Source organism: Phycodurus eques, chromosome 9 (assembly GCF_024500275.1).
Source record: "Phycodurus eques isolate BA_2022a chromosome 9, UOR_Pequ_1.1, whole genome shotgun sequence".
In the NCBI taxonomy this organism is placed as follows: Eukaryota; Metazoa; Chordata; class Actinopteri; order Syngnathiformes; family Syngnathidae; genus Phycodurus; species Phycodurus eques.
In genome coordinates, this window is record NC_084533.1 from 23,135,475 (window position 1) to 23,158,037 (window position 22,563).

A 22,563-nucleotide genomic window follows, 5' to 3' on the forward strand; every position below is an offset into this window, starting at 1 on the left:
TTATGCATACTCACAGACAGGAAGTTTATTTGGCCTTTTTACTGTTTATAAACTCAGGCAGATAGTTTTTCGCTTTATTCATTTATTCATTCCTCTTCTGTTCCGCTTGTCCTCAGTAGGGTCGCGAGCGTGCTGGAGCCTATCCCAGCTACCTTCAGGCGAGAGGCGGGGTACACCCTGAACTGGTCAAAAGCCAATCGCAGGGCACGTCGAAACAAACAACCATTCACACTCACGTTCACACCTAAGGGCAACTTAGAGTCTTCAATTGATGCATGTTTTTGGGATGTGGCAGGAAACCGAAGTGCCTGGAGAAAACCCATGCAGTCACGGGGAGAACATGCAAACTCCACACAGGCGGGGCCGGGATTTGAACCCCGGTCCTCAGTAGTGTGAGGCAGATGTGCTAACCAGTCGTTCACCGTGCCACCGTTTTCCCCTTTAGGTAGATAAAACTTCAAGGTGAGTTGAATCAATTTGCAAATATATTCATTATGAGTCCTTATTAATTCCCCCCACTCCCTTGGTTACACTTTTAAAGGAACCTCCTTTTATTACAGGGTTGTGTTTTTCCTGCCTCATATACACTAACCAGCCACAATATTAGGTAAACCAGCACTGATTAGAAACTCAGCATTATCTTAAAATGGAGACTTTTTAATGCTTTAATGTGCAAATGCGCTAAATGGTGGGACCAGTACATGTAAATGGAATATAGTCTCGCTAGACGTTATGAAGTATGGCTATTTCATAAATATTGTATAGATGTAAACTGAGCAGAATCCAAAACATTTTTTATGAGGAAAACAGTTGCACTTCTTATGTGGCTGATACTTTTTCGGAGAAAATCCTACTATTTACAAAAATAAATATCATTTTATTTATATCATTTTATGATATAAATAAAATGAGAAAATAAATATCATTTTATTTATATCATTTTATGAGATTAAACCTTTTCAAAATTGGCAAAAGAATTAAAATATTTTTGTTCTTTCAATGCCTAAGATAAAAAAAATGAATGTGGAATATATTTGTTAGTTGTTTGTAAGTATTGAGAAGTTTAGGAGTCCTAATTTTATGAGGATTTCTCTGACATTTGTCATCATTATGAGGAAAAAAAAGTGCGTTTTATGGGGTTATGCTCCTTTTAAAGAATTAAATTAATATGAAAACATTTTACTTCTTTCTTTGATGTACACTATCGTGTAAGTATACGTTGTGGCCGTTTCCCTTCGATTGGAATAAGGCCTCTTCTAGAAGGATCTTTGGCTGTGTGAAACTCACCTAAAGTCATCCTTCCTTCTGATGCCCCTTTCTGCAGGGATGCTCCCGCCAATCGAAGGCCCCAGCCAGGGATTAGCGCCTCAGATTAAAGTGGCCAGCTCGGCCTAATCCCGCCATCTGTCAGAGAGCAATCGACCAGGCGTCACTCTCGTCTCGGGGCCAAATCGAGCACGGGAAGAAGAGGGCACAAGCATCATGGAGGAGACGTACCTTCTTAAGCATCCGGGAGTGAAGAAGAAGATTCTGGCCGGAGGCACCGGCCCGCTGCCTCACTTCCCACCTGGAACCAAGGTACTGGTCACGTGACCTACGGGACGTGAAGCCTTTTATGTCAGTGGGTTCTCAAGCTTTTCGGGTTCATGGGACTACCTCCTAACGCCAATGAAACGCTCCACTAACAACCCAGGCTAAATATAGCTCCTCCATGACATGCAAATATTTTAGTTTCTCAGTTCAGTCGAGATGTATCACATTTACATAGTTTTGAAAAACTATGACTACTTTTATTAGTCAGGGCTTTGGTGTGCGGCGCATTATGAAGCGTAAAGTACGACAACGGAGACCCCGGACTGTTGAACAGCTGAAGCTGTACATCAAGCAAGAATGGGAAATAATTCCACTTACAAAGCTTCAACAATTAGTGTCCTCGGTTCCCAAACGTTTATTGAATGTTGTTAAAAGAAAAGGTGATGTAACACAGTGGTAAACAACAGCTTTTTTTGGAACGTGTTGCAGCCATAAAGTTCTAAATTAATGATTATTTGCTAAAAACAATAAAGTTTATCAGTTTGCACATTAAATATCTTGTCTTTGTAGTGTATTCAATTGAATATAGGTTGAACATGATTTGCAAATTGTTGTATTCTGTTTTTATTTATGTTTAACACAACATCCCAACCTCATTGGAATTGGGGTTGTAGATTGTGTTGAAATATTCACGACGTGAGGGAATCGTTCGGTGCCTGGCACTGAGACACACGCAAACGTTTGGTCAAGCAAATTGCGATGTTTAATGGCAGCGGCTCTGTGTTTGTCTCTCAATGTGTGTGGGTGTTTTTTTGCTGTTGCTTTTTTTTGTGTGTGGTTGTCCTCATTCTGGTCACATCCAGCTATTGGCACAAAGCCCAGATACACGACAAACATTTTCTATGTCAGTGTCAGCATGTATTTCCACTCCTGTGCGTCTACATTACTGTCTGTGTGGATGTGTGTGACCTACCCGCTGAGGCAGTTCCGATTGGTAAACACTGTTAGCGCTGCATTATATCTAGTCAGATGAACTGTAAGTATAATATGACACATTCATGTTTACACACTATACCAGAAGATTGCATTGGCTATGAAGAGCAACAACAGTAGGTACACCTGCGCAGTCTAATGAGATCCATTACAAGATTGATACAAGGGAAATGGTTGAGTATTATTATAACAATATGTTTATTATAGTGGTCACTAACTTATATGTTGCTAAGTAAGCTTAGTTAATTATTTTACTCTCGTTAACAACAAGAAAAGGTAGTGCAGTATTTCCCCAACTTAAGTGTGAAATGTGGGCCCATTTAGTTGAATACAATCTAATACATTCTGTTGTATAAATAGCAACAGGTTTAATTGCTTATGTATTTATCTTTTTTTTTTTAATATCCTAAGTTTTACTCCAGTGTGGCACATGGGGATGTCCAATATTACTGCGTCTTAGTGAGCAATTGTGACTGTCTCCTTCATGTAGTATATCTGTATTCGACTGTTCACCGCCAGCCAAGACACGCACACCGGAAGGAGCGGCACAATGTCCATTGAATTGAAGAAAGAAATGTGGCAAAAACTCTTTGGATTTTATTTAATGATGTCATTATTACTGTATGTTTTTATAAACCACGATATTATATTTTTTCAAATTACCCCAAAAAATTTTTTTGGGGGGGGGGGAGGCTGGAACAGATGAATGGCCTTTCCATTCATTTCAATGGGGAAAGATGATCTGAGATTTTATATATATATATATATATATATATATATATATATATATATTAGAAAGACATAAAAGATAACCTAATGTCCTAGAATGAGTTTTAGCATCTGGGGATTGCTCTGTTTGTGTGTGATGTGTGACACCACCATTTCATTTCATTTCTGGTGCAAATGTGCTAATTACTCTAAACAGAACTGTGGCTTCTTGTCTCCTCCCATCCCAGCTCGTTTTCCATTTCCAGACACTGCTGGACACGTTTGAGCGCACGGTCATCGACGACAGCCGAGTGGCCGGCAGGCCTGCCGAGATCTTCGTGGGGAAGATGTTCAAGTTGGAAGTGTGGGAGACGCTGCTCACGTCCATGCGGGTCGGAGAGGTGGCCGAGTTCTGGTGTGATGCCGTTGTGAGTTGGATCACACACACACACGTTACGTACTATACGGTTTTATTTTATTTTATTTACTTACTTGTTTGTTTATTTGCACTCATTGGGAATGTGACTGTGGAATATGTGACTTTATCGTATTAACACTTTACATTTTTATTATTTCAATCATTAATTACATATGTACTATGCATATTAACTTGTTTAATGCACATCGAGTGTACTATAATTCATCAATGTCATTATATGACTGTCAATTATACTGTATTTCCCATATATATTTCTTTGTCATCATAAAGCAACATTTATTACTCACCATCAACCAATCAACTGCCTATAATTCAAATAATCATTGATTAGAGAGATTTAATATAAGTTAATTACTTTACTCTCATTAACAAAAAGACAAGGTAGTGCAGTAATCATTGGGTTTGTCATTGATTATTTTAATTATTTGGCAGCAAAAATGTCATCACTGCTTCTGAGAAAAAAAAAATATAGTGAGTAAAGTAACATTTATCAAACTTTTAATGCCAAACTGTCTTTACAGTTAGGTGTCTGAAATGAAGTTTCATGTTTTCTGAAGATGCTAATTACATTTTTGAATTCATAGAATTTTTCTCCTATCGCTTAAAATGCATTTTCCATGAAAACTAGCACAAGATCATCTTAGCGTCTTTAGAGTTTCTTTTTTTTTTTTTTTTTTTTTGTCCTTCTTTGTCACGCAGGCTGTCTTTACTGTTAATGCCACTGGGCAGAGCCTCATTATGTTGTTGCAATGCACTAGAAGGATCTGTGATGTGAAGTGCCAGAATGAGGCAACCATTTTGCATTCACACAGTAGCAGACAGTTATTTCTGAGATAAGAATGAATTTTTGAAAGTGTCTAAACTATTGCATCACCAGCCCGTTTTCTCGATTCTATAAACACAAGAGTGTAGATGTTTTGTGCACTTGTATCCACAAAGTTTGAAGGGCAACACGTAAATTGTGCAACTCACCCAATTTTTATGAAACCGTCTTGTGCAACTCACCCAATTTTTCTGAAACTCCTTTTACTGTTATAAAAAGAAATGTATTTCAATGGGCCACCAAGGTTTGTCTTTTCTATGAACGCCTAAAATTTTAAATCATCAAGAACTTGAAAATAAGGCTTTAAGGGAGGCTGTTTCAGCTTGGGAGACATTTAGCCATATAAAACCAAGGCATCATAAATGTATTTTTCTAAATTATTATTATTATTTTTTTGTCTTGAAAATTACCCATAGACTTGTGCATACCTGAATGACAAAGTCTAAAGAGGCAGCGAGCACCTCGCATAATCTGCAGTGTTTTTTGTTGGCGTTGTCCCCCCCCGGAGCTCCCTTTAATAAAACTCCTTTTGCTTCCGCTCTGGTGTTGTTGCGCAGCACACCGGTTTGTACCCCATCGTGTCAAAGGGGATGCGGCTGATTGCTCAAGGCAAAGACCCCCTGGAGGGCCAAAGGCACATGTGCGGCATGGGGAACATCTTCCACTATCACTCCACTGGCTTCCCCGAGCTGGATGAGCTCATGAGAACACCGCAGCCTCTCATCTTCATCATGGAGCTGCTCCAGGTAAAAAAAAAAATCACAAAAAACACTTCTCTAGTTAAAACAGATGACACATAACAAAGAATATATAAATTTGCAGTAATTTATGAATCCATTCAACCCATTTTGGGGTGTCATACACAAAATCAAACAAAAAAAAGTAAACAATTTTAATAAAATAAATTAGTAATAATTTTGAACAAAATTAAAAACGAGAATTTGTTAATAAATAGTAAACTTTTAATACACAGTAAATAGCAAACAATTTTACAAAAATAAAATGGTCAACATTTGTAATAAAATAAAATACACTGTAAACTCAGTTTTTACACAATAAAATGGTAAACAAATTCAATAAAATAAAAGAGTCAACATTTGTAATTAAGTAAAATGCTGCAGTTAAGTTTAATGCAAAAAAAGTAAGGAATTTTTACAAAATAACAGTAAATGTGATAGTATACAATGTTAGTCAAATAAAATAAAATAGTAACTATTTTCATAGAATATAATAAACAATTTCAATAACAAAATAAAACGGTAATGTTTAATAAAATGTAATGCAATAGTCATACATATTTGCAAAGTACAATAGTAAAAGTTCAGTAAAATAAAAATTATACTATTTAAATAAAATAAAATAGCCAACATTTATTTTGCACAATAAAATAGTAACAATACAAACAACAAAAATATATAGTAAACAAGTCTGAATAAAATGGTAATGATTTTAATAAAATAAAATAAACAATTTTCATAAAAGAAAATATAACATTTGTAGCAAAATAAAAGATTTGACAATTTGAATAAAATACAATGGTAAACATTTGCAATGAAATACAATAGTAAACAAATGTATTAAAATAGTAAACAAATAAAATACACAACTCTTGTAGGGATTTTAGACACGTAGTTATAACAATAGCTCCCAGTAAAAACCATGAACTGTACTTATAGAAGAAGTGACGTTTGTCTTTTAAAAAACATTTTCAATAATGGCTTGAAGTTGTGATTAGTGTTCATCAATGCAACACAGACAAGAATAATAGCTCAACGTGTGAAGATCAGATTCGAGATAAGCGCCACATACGCAATGACGTGACTTTGACGTGGGTCAGCGTACTCATGTTACTTGGATATGATCCTGTTTCCGTTTAAACAAATGACACATTCATACAGTCCTTTCCAGCACATAAGACGACACAATATTCCTCAACAATTACTGACAGCGGTGACCAAAAATGAACACCCACTTTCTCTCTGCCTCCGAACACTGTGCTTTGAAGTAGCCCACCAGGGGGTCCAACAGCAGCAGCATCCAAAACAAAAGTTTTACAATGCTTACCACGTTTGAACAAAAAAACGTGTGTCCCTATTTCAAATTTCCTTGTCATTTCGCCTGCTGTTTTATTCATTGGTGTTCTTATCGGGGAAAATCTCGGTTGACGCTGTACCTGGAAAACAACTGCGCTTATAACCGCAGAAAAAACAAATAAACAAATAGCTTTTGTTAGTCATTTTCAAATGTACCGCTGTACAGTATAATTTAACACCCACCGGTGTCCATCGTCCCCCTAACCTTTCCAGGTGGGAGACCCCATGTCCTACCACAGGGAGTCATGGATGATGGCGAAGGACGAGAAGCTGAGCACGGTGCCCCTCCTCCACATGCGGGGCAACGCGCTGGTCAAGCAGCGGCAGTTCTGGGAGGCGGCCAGCAAATACAAGGAGGCCGTGCTGCTGCTTAAAACGGTCCAGTCCAGGGTGAGCGGATGTGGGCGAGACCAGAGTGGGTGGGAAATGGCAGAGATGACAATGCTAGAGATGGGGACTCCATTCATTGCAACTTGGACTCGAGTCCAAGTAGAGTCGCCGATTTGATGACTTGTGACTTGACTTGACCTTGGGAGATAAAGACTCAGGAATTGACTCGAGATGTAATGAGGTGTTATGCTGTATAAGTTAGATAAGTGGAACTCAAAGTGTGTTACGCAAGCTCCCCCTAGTGGTATGCAAAAGATCCACTGAATTAACTACAACTACTACATTGTCTTGACTTGCTCAAGACAAAAAAACTTGGGTCTAGCTTGAGACTTAAAAGTTAGGCCTTGAGACTTGCGCACGTGTAACTTGAACGAGAAGCTGGATCAAATCCAGCTTTGATAAATCCACAAGCTACACAGACCCCCCACCCCACCCCCGCCCTTTTATATGAACCATTCAATCAATGTTTCTATTAGTGCTGAATGCTCATAACATTAATATATGCAGAGGCTCAGTACGAACACAGGCCTGCTCTCTTTCTTCTTCCTGCACGCACGCAGGAGATGCCAGGCGACGCGGACTACATTAACTTGGCCCGTATGATCGTCCCTCTGGAGCTGAACTACTGCCAGTGCATGCTGGAGCTGCACGAGTACTACGAGGTGATCGAGCACACCGACGAGCTGCTGGACAAACACAAAGGTGGGTGCCGGACAAAGTGACATTCTCCCGGCAGTTTGACGGATTACGCTGGCGTTACGTTATTAAACGTCACGTAGCGACGTGTTTGCAGTTAAAGCAACACATATTGATTGGCCTCCTGTGTGTTCATGGCTGTTTTGTTACCATTTGTTCTTCCGCTGTGCACAAAGCATTCATTCGTTTATTCGAGAAGCAAAATTGTTAGGGAAATAACGCTTGGATATGCATAAACATGTATGGATAGAGGTTGTGTTTTGTTTAGTTGTTTCACGATCAACTGGTTGGCTGTCTGAAGAAGCACGACACGACATCAGCTAGGACACACACACACGCACTGGACATTTTGCACAAAAAACAATTGTAGATTAAGTCCAAATATGCACAAAACAGTTGGACTGAGAGCAGTAATTTTATCATAAACCGACCATTGTTGTCAGAATTTTTGAATTATCTCAATTAGATGGTGCAAGGATAATATTAATATTATACTAATAATACTTTAATAATTAATAATACTAATATTGTGACCGGGAAGAATAAATACAGTTGAAGAGTTCGAACGCAAAAACAGATATACATTTTTTGGGGTGAATTCAGTAAAATAATTTAGTTTTCTAGTTGCAAGATTAAAGCAAATAATTGTTATTCAGGGTATTCTAAGTTTATGTAATTTACGCAATTAAGATGCCAATTTGGATTATTTTTTTTATTATTGAAAAAGTCTCTCCAAGAGCTCTTTGATGTAATTTCATCACAAAAGCAGACAACTCCAAGTAAATAATTGTCTTCAAAAACAGACAAAACTAACTATGTTCTTTGCAGACTGTGTGAAGGGTTACTACAAGCGAGCCAAGGCCCACGCCGCCGTGTGGAACGAAAAGGAAGCGCGCCAGGACTTCAACATGGTGGCCCACCTGGACGCCACGCTGGCCTCGTTGGTCCACCGAGAGCTCAGGGCCTTGTCGGAGCGCATGAAGGAGAAGTACTGGCAGGAGAAGGACGCCTACTGGAACAAGCTAACCGTCAAGGATGCCGCTGATGAAAACAAAGAGAAAGTGGAGGAGGAAGAAAAGGAGGAGGAGGACACGGGGGACGGAGATGCAGCCGGGAAGGCTGATGGAGGTGATAGGACGGAGGGGAAGGACTGGCAACAGATGTTGCGTCTGGTGATGCTGCTGCAGGAGCAAGGAAACTTCCTGGTGAAAGAAAAAGGTTTTCAAGAAGCTTCTACAAAGTTCAAGGAGGCCTTAGACTATGTGGACTTCCTTCAAAATAAGGTTGGTGTTGCAGTAAAACCCTCACGTGAAAAACCTTGAGTAGATGACTTGACCCAAAAAAATTTTTATAATTGCCTGCAGTATACAGTGGAGTGGGATAGGGACCAGACCGGACTACGAATAGTGAAAATATGCGTGTAATTGACACCCATTACAACTGCATTGGAAACAAACAAACAAACCCCCCCAAAATATTGAATAAACAGGTATAAACGACCAATAAGCGTTTTTGGGATTGGTTCCCCCCCCCAAAAAAAAGAGAGGATTTTTTTTTAATGGAAAAAAAACCCACTTTTTTTTTGTTGCTGTTGCGCATACCACAGGGCATCAGTGTCTTTTGAAGTATGCAGGTATAGTGAACTAGCAGAGCTACGGTCCAAAAATAACAATTCTGCACAAGAGATGTGACGCCGACAGTCTTCTCACAACCACGCGACCTCTCCACTAAGCCCTCTTTCTCCTCCTCTTGCTGACTTTATCACACGGATCACACATCCAATCTCCTCTGAAATCCATCCCGGCTCTTATTGACCTTCATTTCACTTCTCCCTGGCAACGTCCTCATCCTCAAATGTCCTCAGCAGGTGCATCGAGGCGACGAAGACTGGGAATCTTTGGAAAAAGTGCGCCTGCCTCTCACCCTAAACCTGAGCCAGTGCATGCTGGAGCTTCAACAGTACCTGCAAGTGGTGCAACTCAATGACAAGTTGCTGGAAAGCCACAAAGGTAATATGGAAGTGTCTGTTTGTGTAGTGGTGCAGGATCAGTGTTTCGATGTAGAAATGAATTTAAGAATGTCTATATTTTCCTCTGAGACACTTTCAATTTTGGAGTTGCAATATGAAGATTTCTTTATCAGCCCGGAGCGTTGTTTGCTTTCATGTTGCTGCACAGCTTGAGCTCTGTGTTTACATGAGAAGACATCACTCACTTCTCATTGGTTCCCTTGGCAACAACCTGTGGGCACTGCATACAAAAATAATTTCTGTCTTTATTTAAAGTGAGAATGTAAAGTTACCTGGTAATTATACTATTGTTCAAAAGTTTGGGGTCACTTAGAAATCATGTTTTTGAAAGCAAAGCGGGTAGACCCCCCCCCCCCCCCCCAATTAATTCAGTGTAATAGGGGGAAATGACTCAGGATGCAAATTACGTTCAAGGGTATCCATTTTCTTCTGCACTAATGTGAGCAATTTTGAACACAACAAGCTTACTTAAATATACAGTATCTAACCCAACTATTTTCACTCGTTATTGTTGAAAAAAAAACATCCAGACTTCTAATGTTGAGGTGACATAATGTACAAAGATAAGATTAGTCTGTCCCCATGTCATCTGTTATTTAAAATAAAAACAACAGGGGTCGCAGTTTTCCTATTGCAGCCAGCTGGTTTGTGTGCAAGGGTCAATCGGCAGGTGCGAGTCGCCAACTGTAATGACGTCCTCGCGTGCTCGTCCCTGTCAGGGCACTTCAAGGCGCTCTACCAGCGTGCTCGAGCACACGCCGCTTTGTGCAACAAGGAGGAAGCTCGACGGGACTTGGCCGCCGTGGAAAGGCTGGACCCCCAGTTCAAGCCGTTCGTCCGCCGGGAGCTAAAGAAGCTGGGTGAGAACATCCGTTGCATGCACGCCCACCAGAACAAGACCTACTGGGACGCCTCGCGGGAAAAATGGGGGCCCGGAAAGGCCCGGCGGAAGAGTGTCATGCAGGCGATTGGTGATAGCGAGGAGGAAGTGGAGGACATAAACAAAAGCTGTAAAGATCAAACCAGCAAGGAGGAGGAATCCGATAATGAAAACACAGTGAGCTCTGAGGTTACGGAAGTTAGCGGCAGTCCCGAAGAAGACTGCCGCGCTCTGACCGTTGCCGCTGTTAGCGATAGCATAGCTAGTGCAAGATAAGCGCATGAAGGTCATACGCCAACCGACAACTAAGACAAGAGCGTGCAAAATCCTCTCGGACCCTCCACATCCCGGTCACCAGCTCTTCTGGCTCCTTCCCTCAGGTAGGCGTCTTAAACAGCTAACCTACAATTCCAGTGCAACATGCTGCCAATTGTTTTGTCTTGAGTTTGTCACATTTCTGTCAGGCCAATTATACATACTCGTGCACTAATTGTAGTAGTCTCGCCACGCTGCACTATTTGCATATCTGTTGTTGACCAATACTGGCCACTCATGCCAGAGTAGCATCTACCCCACTTGCACACTGACTGAGGAGTATCTCCAACATTTGAACAATCAACATTGTCCCAGATTATTGCGCTACTAGTCACTTTAAACTGCATACACTCCTTGAAGTCTCGGCGCCCTTTGCCCAATGGTCATTACACCAGACTATTGCTATATTAGTCATTCAAACTGCTCTAAGTGCTAGAGGACTCTGCATCTTTTGCACAATTGTAAAAAAATAATAATAATAAATACAAATTTTACCGGCATTACCAGATAACTAGCAACCCTTTATTGCTCAGTGAATGTTTTTCTCAATGTCTTTATGTCTCAAAAGTGTTCTCTTGTCAATTGACTGTCTGTTGTCGTACTAGAGCGGCTCCAACTACCGGAGACAAATTCCTTGTGTGTTTTTTGGACATACTTGGCAAATAATGATTTTGATTCTGAGAATGGGGGCTCAAAGGTGGCCAAGGTGATAAAAACATCGATCTTCGTCTGTCAATCAGAAGAGGATGAAGAAGGGAGCAATAAAGAAAACAAATATACGGAGGAAATATTTATTGAGCCACAGGAGACGCCATCTAAACTAAAGAAAGAAACTAATAATCTGACGCTCTGTGAGTCATTCTCCTGCTCACACACACACACACGCAGTTTAGTAGAAGTTGTGGTCTCAGTGCGGTGTTTGATACCCACAGGTGGAAAAAGTACTCTCTCCATACCACAGGCAAATAAAGTATGAATTAATATAAAGTGTCTACTTAATGTTTCTTCCCAAATTGATTTGTTTTAATTTTGGCAGAAAATCTGTACCAAATATGCAATTGTGCTTAACTTTTAATAGATATCGCCAAAAAAATAAAAAATTCATCAAACCCCCCCCCCCAAATTGAACAATAATTGTATACTTAAATATTTGGTTGCCACAATTTTCCATGTCTGATTCAAAATTCTATTTCTTGTTAGCAATTATAAAATAATCAAATGCAGGGGGTAACTGTGTATCACACAACATAACATACATACTGCTATATGACATTTTGGGTGTTTTCAGTCTTAAAGGCCCTCTGAGAGAAACAATCACTATACGGCCTATGATTAAAATTAGTTTGACAACTCTGCTCTCTACTTAAGTAGAAGTGTAAAGAAAAAAATGATTTTTTAAAAATCAATTTATATACCTAGTACTGAGGCAAAAATATCGTTTCATGTCGTCGGCTTAGTTTTTTTGCTATCAAAATGTGTTCCCCTAGTTTTGCTAACATTGTGAACTGACTAACAGAAAATGCCAAATTAGTTCATGATAACAACTGAAAAAAAACATTTCCTGTATCTTTTTTAATATTACTGAGATTTTTTTTGTAGCGCTAGAATCTGGTGCTTTTTTTTTCATGGACAGGTTGAGGGGTTGGTTAGCCATCACAGGTACCACTCTTAACTGGATCAGTTCGTAGCTATCAAATAGGTCTTTTGCTGATATTGCTGGCCCCCCATTAATCAGAGTTTGCCCCAGTGATGTTCCTCAAGGGTCAGTTTTAGGGCCCATCCTTTTCAGCAAATTGGAAGCTTTCTCCTATCTCACTTGTAGACAGATAATGTCCAGATTTATTTTAACCTTGATAGTACAGTTGAGCCTGCAACTAAGGCCTGGATGGCTCACAACTTGTTACAGCTGTATAGTTTAAAAAGTGAAGTTGATGAAGTTATACTACAATAAATGGCTTACAGAATATTTCAATATATTGACTTAAATAGGACACACGCACAGGAAGACAAATAGAAACTTTTTACTTCTGTACACAAAAAGAGTAGAAACCATCCAGTAAGCCAGTGCTTATCTTTTACAGTACAAAGTGTTTGTACACATTCACACTGTGTTAAACCCATCAAAGAAATACATTGACATGGTTAATGAGGTATATCCATGGTGATATAACAATAAAAACACATAGTCAACAATTAAGTGTGTGCGTGTGTGTGTGTGTGAAAACACGCGTGTTAAGGTAGGACAGGTGATTGATTAATTGATCCATAGATTGCTTGGACTCAGACATACAACAGCAGACATGAGGCAGGAAGGTTACCATGTGCGTGTGTAGTAGATATGTACGGGTATGAAGGCTACATCAGAGCAGAGCCTGTTCTCTAGAATTTAGCAGGTTTTCATTCAAAAAAAAATGAACATTGAGGGGGTTATTTTAAAACATATTTAAATCAGTAATTACATCAGGAATAACAATTATACTCATTAGTGTTAATGATAATGTGTCCTAAAAGTAGTATGGTGAAATTATGCAATTTGGTGGCAAAATACAGTATAAGGTGTTCAGCACATGTCCACCATGTTCGTGGCGTGCGTTAAGTTCCATTTTCATGGTGTGCATCTGTGTGTGTGAGATATTCAAAATATTGTATTACATAAGCTGGCACGGTGGCCGACTGGTTAGCACGTCTGCCTCACAGTTCTGGGGACAAATCCCGACCCCGCCTGTGTAGAGTTTGCATGTTCTCCACATGCTTGGTTGGGTTTTCTCCGGGCACTCCGGTTTCCTCCCACATCCCAAAAACATGCGTGGTAGGTTGATTGAAGACTCTAAATTGCCCGAAGGTGTGAATGTGAGTGCGTACGGTTGGTTGTTTCTATGTGCCCTGCAATTGGCTGGCGACCGTTTCAGGGTGTACCCCGCCTCCGCTCGAAGATAGCTGGGATAGGCTCCAGCAGCCCGTGACCCTAGTGAGGATAAGCGGTAATACAAAGTGGATGGATGTATTACATAACATGTTTTCTTTTGTTCACCATACGGCCTTACTCATGGGAATTTAGTAGGATTTCATACAAAAACTCAGATTATAATTTTTTTTAATCAAAATTTAAAAAACATTTTATTTTGTCATTTACTGTACAATCAATCAAGTTTGCCATAATGAGAACCACACAAAATTGAGTTGAGCATTTTAAGGTAAGAAAAGTGCTTTCATTGGACTTTCTGTTGTTGTTGCTATTATTACACAAAACGTGATTACTTTCTTTATTAACGTCCGGTGACATTCAGTTACCGTAATTTCTCATGTATAATGCGCCTTGTTTCCCCCAAAAAATTGTTAACAAGTTGATAGAGTGCTTTATACATGAATGAAAAAAAATCTTAAATATTGTATAAATGTATACTGGTACCTGTGGGGTGTGGAAAAAGGTGTACTTTTATTCCAATATGATATGTAATGTATGATACATAAAACGTTTTCCCTATACATCTGGTAAATTAACGTTTACCTCCTACCACAACGCGGTCTCCAGTTGGCTACCTTTAAGGCTTGCCGCACACTGTGCAATGCGGTCGAACCCGATTGGACCAGATCGTCGCAAAAAAATAAAATAAAAAAAAATCACTCAGCCCTTACATTGAGTGATTTGGATATAACGGCGACCTGAACAGTGAGCCTGTATAAGCGTTTGATGCTGCACATACAGTATATTGTACTTTATCATATTTATTAAACCATAAAAAGATAGATTAATAGTTAAGGAAAAAGTGGGTTGTTAATCAAGAATAAAAGAGAGTGTGCGGATATTCTAAAATAGGCTCGCTCCCTCCTATCCATTTCAACGTACGCACCGCACGCGTACACTTAGGCCACAAGCTTTGCTTTTTCATCCACAGCACATTAGAAATTAATAATATGGGCACGTAGTGTTGTAAAACACAATATTTGACGTACCGTAGTTATATGGCTTAGAGACGGCGCAGCGGCAGGTCTGTCTCTCGCTTGCTTAAAACCCGGAAATGTATTTTAAGCGTGAGTGAACGCTTAAGTGCATTTTGATTGGCTGTAATCTGTGACGTTCCAACAGGGTTAAAATTTTGAATCGCCGCAAAACCAGTGGCCTCTCATGAAAACAGTTGCCAAACCACACAAACCGCGTGACAGTTCAGTCGGGTTTGACCACGTCGCTCGGTGTGCAGCAGCCTAAAGATGTTTCACTCGGAACTCATTCCTACTTGTATTGCTACCCTGCATTGCCACAAAAGCTAGCCAGTTCCTCTAGCTGCATGGAAACATCTCTAGACTTGCAGCAAAATAACACCCAGTGGACTATACAGCAACTATTAACCAACGACTTGTTGCATCCAACACTGTGGACTCTTAGGGGAGCACTTGACTACTTTGTAACTGCCCAGTCATTACGTGACACAGCCGACATCGCACCCATTCACATCATACCCGCTAAGACTAATATACTACTGTATTAACAAACAAAAAAAACAGAACTACATCAGCACATGCACACAGAGCACAATATTTCTTTGAAAACCCTAATACGGATAATACTTCATGTTTTGAGCATGGATAGGAGCAAATTGATGGTGCACAGGTAGAAGGGTTATCCTGATTTGTAGGGTCGATTTTGAGGGTGCGCATTGTACTCTAGAGCGTATTAGACATGAGAAATTACCGTACTCTCATTTGCTTGCACCCTTCTGAACAGTGGTTCTCAAACTCTTGGGTCCACATGCCATAGTTTGAGGTTCTGCAAAATAATTTGTAGTACATCATTATGTCATTTCACTTGAAAAGGTACATGAGGACTGGCGTACCAAATGATATATTTTTTTAATTTTTATTTAAAAAAATTTTTTTTTTCAAGAATATGCTCCTATTTTTTTTAAAGCTGTTTTTGCCTCAAACAAACCAACCTAAGTAATGAACAACAACGACAAGGATGGTGATCCTCGTGGCTAAACAGCTGCAGGCACGGAAGGTCAAGTGAGCCGTCTTCTAGCGCATCCCGCTTAAGGCTATTCGCACTTATAAGGAGCCTGTCACCTTTCCATGCAGCTGCATCCTTCTGGGCTGTTCCCTAGCAACCTCATCACAACGAAGAATACTGATGTCAAAGGAGAGAAAGACACAATGTCACAGTTAGGTTCCTAAGGGACCAAACGGCACCTTTTTTTCCGCACTTGCATCAGTAGATTGTGTTGTGACAGGCCTATCAAAGTGCATCGTCCCTGGCAACAAGAGAAGCGAGCGTTTTCTTTTCTTTTTTTTATTTTCTCGTTTGTCTGTCAGATCTCTACAAGAATAGCCACCGAGCATCGCGGGTTAGTGCGCGTATATACAGTAAATAGACGTTTGTTATGCGATTTGTGATCAAACATCCATTGCCTAAAGGGTTACTGTATAACACTGACACCAATGCTATTCGTTAGCCAGTCTATGGCGTTTCCCACTGTGTGTTAGCATTAACCGAGGGGACTTTAAGGCAAAGTTATGTGATTGTTTTAAATATTCAACATGTAATTCTCTTTTGTTTATCGTTTGACAGTAAACTTCAACTGGTAGTGGCAACGAAGAGCTTGAAGCTTCGACTTTGAAGAACTGTTCACAATCTGCCAAAATGCTGCGTGCTGTGTTGTTGTGAGCCGAGTTCGTCTCCGTTTTTTTTGGCTCGCAAGTCAAAGCAAAAAAATATGCCGAGCGACAACTTGTATCTTGAAAAACTCCTTAACGCACTCGTATCTCAAGGCCCCACTGTATCATGCTCTGAAGATTATTATATTTGGATTCAAGTGTTTAATAAAATCAGGGGGAAAAAGAACGGCACCATGCAAGGTTTGCATTTCAATGCTTAGAGACACAACTACCACATCATCTGACTTCATCAGTCACTAACCCATAGAGACAGGTAAGTTCACTTGATCTTTAGCTAACTGATAGCTGGCCAAACTTTAGCTAAGCTTCATGTCGGTTGTGTGTTTAATTGGGGAAAAAAACCCAAACTATTAATACTAATCAGTAATTAAGTAATAGACAAACTAATATGAAGACTGGTTTGGGACCATGAAAAAAAAAAACGTATTGTGAATGAGTACAGACTAACACACGTGGGTCCTACAGATACTGAGTGCGAAGTGGCTAATGTGTGTATGGAAATATGTTGTGACTGATCTAGATTGTATGATTTGAGTTAGGACTTGCTTAATCCAAATAACGACTAATTTAGCGGGGACGTCAATTGACCTGCTTCATTTTCCCCCCACAGTAACGTAGGACTTGCTTGAATTTTGACGAGGAATACTTTAACCTCGCTCATATCGTTAGCCTAATAGCATAAGTACCATGGTCATTTTTAACTTACTGACACAACAGCAATCAAAAATACCAATTTTCTTACGAAAAACGGTCTGTGTAAATTCTCAGTCCTCGAGGTCATAGCAATCAAGGTGACTGGACTATTCTTGTTTGTTGAAAATGTTGTTTTTTGCTTGTTTCGTTAAAACATTACTTGGGCTAAAGGTATGTGACTTAGTCACACCTCGACCTCTTGGTGTAAAAGTGACTTGAGTGTATTGGGAGCCAGCGTGAATCCATACTTGTAAATAAATGACAATTGATGCCATTTGTATCTCGGGTGAAGCGATGCCTCACCATCGATTGTGCAGCTCAGCGGCAGGAGGAATGTGTGAGCGGAACGGCGGGAATGACCGTGACAAGCAATTGGAGAGGATTAGCGTGACAGTGTTTGCAAACAGAGGCGCTGGGCTAGCGGGCACTTTGGCTGTCTTACATAAAAGAAATCATGGATTGAATTGATGATGTGTCGCTCTCGCAGCGTAAATACTGTAAGCTGCTGGTGGGCACAGCCCCGCCTCGCTGTGAAAACCTGACAGGACAACCTCGCTTTTTGTTTTGCATTTTTTACACAAGCTGCGATATTTGTGCCGTGGGACGGATGTCGAAAGCAGGGGTTCTCAAACCTTTTAGGTCCAGGGACCCCTGACAGGGGAGGAATTTCTGTAAGGAACCCTGCATAATCCTAGTTAAACCACATCTTCACCTTAATGCCATTAGAAATGGAAAGTTGCCTATTTTAAGGGGTTTTCTCAAGAAAACAAAGTGGCAATCTTTATGAAAATAAAGTCAGAACTTCTTAAGAGAAAATCGCAAGCTTCACGTGAATAATTGCAGCACACAAAAAGCCGAAATAAGTACAGGAATAAAGTTGAATTTTTTGCAAGAAAAAAAAAAGTAGGAATCTAGACGGGAATAAAGTCATATTTTCTCAAGAAAGGAATGTGAGAATCTATGAGAATAAAGTCATACTTTCAAAAAAACAAAACAAAAAAAAAGCAGAATCTTTACGAAATTAAAGTCATATTTTTGAAAGAAATAAAAGGTAACATTTTTGAGAGAATAATGTCAGATTTTTAAAAGAACAAAATGGAACTCTTTACAAGAATAAAGTTAAATATTTTCAAGAAAATATTCTGAATCTTTATAAAAATAAATTCATATTTTTTCAAGAAAAAATAGCCAGAATCCTTATGAGAAAAAAACCCCTTATTTTTCTCAAGAAGAAAAAAGTCTAAATGGGTAGGACAATAAAGTCATATTTTTGCGAGACTGCAACTTTATTGCAGTCTCACAAAAGAAAAAAAAAAGTCCAAATCTTTACAAGAACAAATACGTTTGTAACCATTCCACACTTGTTGGCAATAAAGGGAGAAGACAGGATGTCCGCTTTTCAGTTTGTGCGTCTTTTAATTGCAATTTCTTCAAATTTCGCATTTGCGTTCACCTTACATCTAATTCCTAGCAGGTGTAGACTGTGTATTTGCGTGACAGAGGATATCAAAATGACAGAGGATATCAAAATGACTATCAAAAGGATCTTGGGAAATGTAGTTCTAATAGTACGATCAAACTAATTACATCCGCATAACATCTCTCTACACAACACACATTACTACACATTCTTATGTTAAAGGCAGTTTAACAAGGGAAGAACGTCAAGTGAATTTCAACTTTGTTCTCGTAATATTCCGCCTTTTATTTTGAAAATACGCCTTTATTCCTCTAAAAATTGGAATATATTCTGGAAAAAATACAACTTTATTCTTGTGATAACATCTTTTACTGTGCTTTGATTGAAAAAAAACAAATAAACAAACAAAAAAAACTATCCACGCATGTCCCAATCTTATCAGAGCACTTTTTTAAATGATACCACATAATAATCTATTGCAAATTCTTTTTGCAGACCCCCAAACTACGGTGCGCAGACCCCTGCGGTCCGAGGACCCCAGTTTGAGAACCACTGGTTATAAAGCGTCACACATTCAAACAACACACACACACACGTCAACCTTCACTTGGGTATCTCCCTGATGCTCGTTTACCTTTGGCCGGCGGACACGGTGTCGGGCCGCGGGCCACCGAGGAGCCTCGCCAACGCCGCTCGAGTCCAACAGCCTTATGCAGTTTGCATGATAAAAAGGCTTGTGAGCGCACAAGTTCCAGTTAAAGGTTTAGCTGCAGTCACGGTGGCCGACGTACGTGACCTGAACCGGGTCGGGCGGAACTCGTGCAGCCTCAGGGCCGCATGGGCGTCCTTTTAGGCTGGGTTCAGATGTGCGATGTGGGGCCTGAAATGAGCAAGACGTAAGGGGGGTGGGACTCAAAAATGAGACTTTTACACCTTTAAGACTGCAAACAGATCATGGAACAGAATCAAACACCGTCATGGATGAATTTTTTTCCTTCAAAATTATAAGTCTCAAAGTATTCACAGCACTTCACTTTTCCCACATTTTGACAACAAAGTACAAAAAATAAGACTTTGCTAAAAGAAGACAAACTATTGATGTTGCATTTTCATGAGAAAGCAGTTACTGATGCACTTTACTCAAAGGAAGACAAAAAAACTAATTTTGCACATCCTCAAAAAGATACACAATTATTGTTACAAAACCCTAAAAGAACAAAAAAAAAACAACAACCTTATTTTTCCACTTTATAAACGAAGAAAACTATTGATGTTGGCACTTCCATAAAAGAAAGACAAAACTACTTATTTTACACTTCCTTAAAAAGAAGGCGAATTTTGATGCTGCACTTTCCCAAAGAGAGAAAAACTATTGATGTTTTACATTCCTAAAAAGAAGACAATCCATTCATGCTGCACTTCCTTAAGATGAAGACAAAATATTGATTTTTCACTTTTCTACAAAAAATAAATAAATAAATTGTTGCTGGCCTTTTCTAAAAAGAAAACTATTGATAAACTTTTCTAAACAAAAGATGTTTCACTTTCCTTTAAAAAAAGACTAGATATTGATTTTGCACTTTCTTAAAAAGAAAAAGGAGTAAAAATTAAAATGAAAAATAAACACTCCAGTTACAGATACCCAAAATTTAAGGTAAAATATTTACTTGACACCTGGCTTATTGTATACATTGTTTTGTTTATTTCAGTAACTTTCATTTACTGGATGGCCCGCAGTTACGAAAAAATAAATAAATATTTTTCTCATGTTGTCATTATGGTGTAATGTGTGTAGAATTTTGAGGGGGGGGGGGGGGGGAATGAATGTATTCCATTTTGGAATAAGGCTGTAAAAGTGAAGCGCTGCGAATGCTTTCAGATCTACTGCATGTTCTTACTAAGCAGGCTGTGATTATGGTAATCCCTTTCTTTGTGGCGGCCCAGCAAATTGCCTTTTTAAATGGCACTTTGCAAAGAGTCTGACACTGACACCGCGGCTACGCTAGGATGCCTTCATTTTCACTCCTTCCGTCACATTTTAGCACTCCCAGTCTCACCCGTCCGCTGGGGTGCAAAGACTGTGTAACACATAGTAAGTCTATTTTATTTATACTGTACTTCTCACAGAGAGGACTCACATATTGCGTTCCATGGTGAAAATACAATCAATCAATTAGACTGTGTGAACTGTGTATATAGCACTTTTCATACATTAAAAGTGCTTTAACACAATAAAAGCAAGCAAACAAACCCAATGCCACCGACACACACACAAACAAATGCGCATATATTCACACACAAAGCAATTCCCTCACACACAACGTTGTAACCAGATATTTACTGTACATACACTATATAAAAAGACACTATTTTTTCTCACGATCTGAAATTCGATCAGATTAAACTTTTACTCTTTTAGCTCAATTAGGATTATCAAAATGATTTCTGTGTGTGTGTGTGTGTGTGTGTGTGTGTGTGTGTGCGAGCGGGTGTGAAGTTGCGTGTGCGTTGGCCTGGAACTGACCTGGTTCGGAGGGGAAAACGTTCCTCAGCTGCTCGATGACCTCCTGGAGCTGCAGCACAGTGTCCTGCTCGTGCTCCATGTCGTCGCCTGACAGACACGCGCGCGCACACACACACACAGACACACACACACACACACACACACAGTTCCAGCACTGGGGGGCACAGGGAGGTTGTGGGGTGGGTCAAATATATGCAGGGTTCGTACACTTTTTTAGCAAAAGGTTTCCATGACTTTTCCCAAATCTTTCCCTTAATTTCCAAAACCGAAAGATTTGAACATTTACAGTAAGTCAAGCGCATCGTTGCACTTCTTTGCCAATTTGAATTGTAATAATGAATAATGTTAAAATAAAAATTATTTCATTTTTTGTTTTATGCATCTTAAATATTACCCACACAATATTTACATTACCTATCCAAAACGTTATTATAATATATATATATATATATATATATATATATATATATATATATATATATATATATATATATATATATATAGCCAATCGCAGAGCACATACAAACAAACAACCATTTGCACTCACATTCACACCTACGGGCAATTTAGAGTTGTCAATGAACCTACCAAGCATGTTTTTGGGATGTGGGAGGAAACCGGAGTTCCCGGAGAAAACCCACGCAGGCACGGCGAGAACATGCAAACTCCACACAGGCGGGGCCGAGAATTGAACCCCGCTCCTCAGAACTGTGAGGCTGACGCTCTAACAAGTCGTTCACCGTGCCGCCCAAATGCATTCTTAATTTACATAACTTTTTGGTTTTTTCATGACTGTGCAAAACCTGTATATTGGCGGTCTTGACCAACCTGCTGCTTCCGTGTCAGTGGTGTCTCTGCTGACCGCCCCCCCATGGAGCCCCCCTCCAGACACTGGCGAGGACAAGGTCGACGGTTCTGAACCGTTGGCCTCTGAATCTTCTTTGGGCTGTGAGGACACACAAACACGCACGCGCACATTCATTATTGTCATAATAATTTAAACGAGAAAGGCACTCAGTGGAGCAAGGCCTCCTGCAATGCACAAAATACGGAAAGTATTCAGACCCCTTTAAATGTTTTCACTCTTTGTTATACTGCATCATTTAAGTTCCTTTTTTTACACAGCACCCCATATTGAATTGCAGATTTATTAAAAAAGAAAGCCATGAGTCTTTTTGGGAATGCTGCGACAATTTTCTTCACACCTGGATTTGGGGATCGTCTGCCATTCCTCCTTGCAGATCCTCTCCAGTTCAGTTAAAAAAGAAAAACTGAAATATCACACACTCACAAGTATTCAGACCCTTTGCTCTGTATTTAGTAGAACCCTTTTGAGCTAATGCAGCCATGAGTATTT

The 22,563-nt window shown here is 39.6% G+C and overlaps 2 protein-coding genes across 4 annotated transcripts in view; one reads left to right on the plus strand and one right to left on the minus strand.

Moving 5' to 3' along the window:
• Positions 1–52: 52 nt before the first annotated feature.
• Positions 53–18,207, plus strand: LOC133408179 (aryl-hydrocarbon-interacting protein-like 1). 2 transcript variants are annotated; one of them, XR_009769248.1, is made up of 10 exons: positions 53–462; positions 1,325–1,578; positions 3,483–3,662; positions 5,054–5,242; positions 6,803–6,979; positions 7,540–7,681; positions 8,504–8,958; positions 9,540–9,684; positions 10,424–10,964; positions 16,463–18,207. XR_009769248.1 is itself a non-coding variant. In XM_061686723.1 (9 exons), the coding sequence occupies exons 2-9, from the start codon at positions 1,483–1,485 to the stop codon at positions 10,858–10,860; spliced, it is 1,818 nt and encodes a 605-aa protein (XP_061542707.1). In that variant the 5' UTR covers positions 53–462; positions 1,325–1,482; the 3' UTR covers positions 10,861–18,207. The 2 variants fall into 2 exon arrangements, 1 of the variants encoding a protein (XP_061542707.1); XM_061686723.1 differs by having other exon boundaries at positions 9,543–9,684; positions 10,424–18,207.
• drp2 (dystrophin related protein 2) overlaps positions 5,098–22,563 on the minus strand; it is a 92,035-nt gene continuing 74,569 nt past the window's right edge. The window contains exons 21-23 of one of the 2 annotated variants that reach the window (XM_061686721.1): positions 22,035–22,152; positions 21,207–21,293; positions 5,098–5,233 (exon numbers count right to left, since the gene is read on the minus strand). In XM_061686721.1, coding sequence (XP_061542705.1) covers positions 5,226–5,233; positions 21,207–21,293; positions 22,035–22,152 — 213 coding nt within the window. In that variant the 3' untranslated portion in view covers positions 5,098–5,225. Of the gene's footprint in view, positions 5,234–18,455; positions 19,563–21,206; positions 21,294–22,034; positions 22,153–22,563 lie in introns of those variants that run through there. The other variant, XM_061686722.1, reaches the window with a different exon arrangement.

Excerpts from the sequence above, each read along its gene's own strand:
- LOC133408179 (XM_061686723.1), top strand. The coding sequence starts at position 1,483 with ATGGAGGAGACGTACCTTCTTAAGCATCCGGGAGTGAAGAAGAAGATT. Across the intron at positions 1,579-3,482 it reads ACTTCCCACCTGGAACCAAG|CTCGTTTTCCATTTCCAGAC; the intron begins GTACTGGTCACG and ends CTCCCATCCCAG. Across the intron at positions 9,685-10,423 it reads GTTGCTGGAAAGCCACAAAG|GGCACTTCAAGGCGCTCTAC; the intron begins GTAATATGGAAG and ends CGTCCCTGTCAG.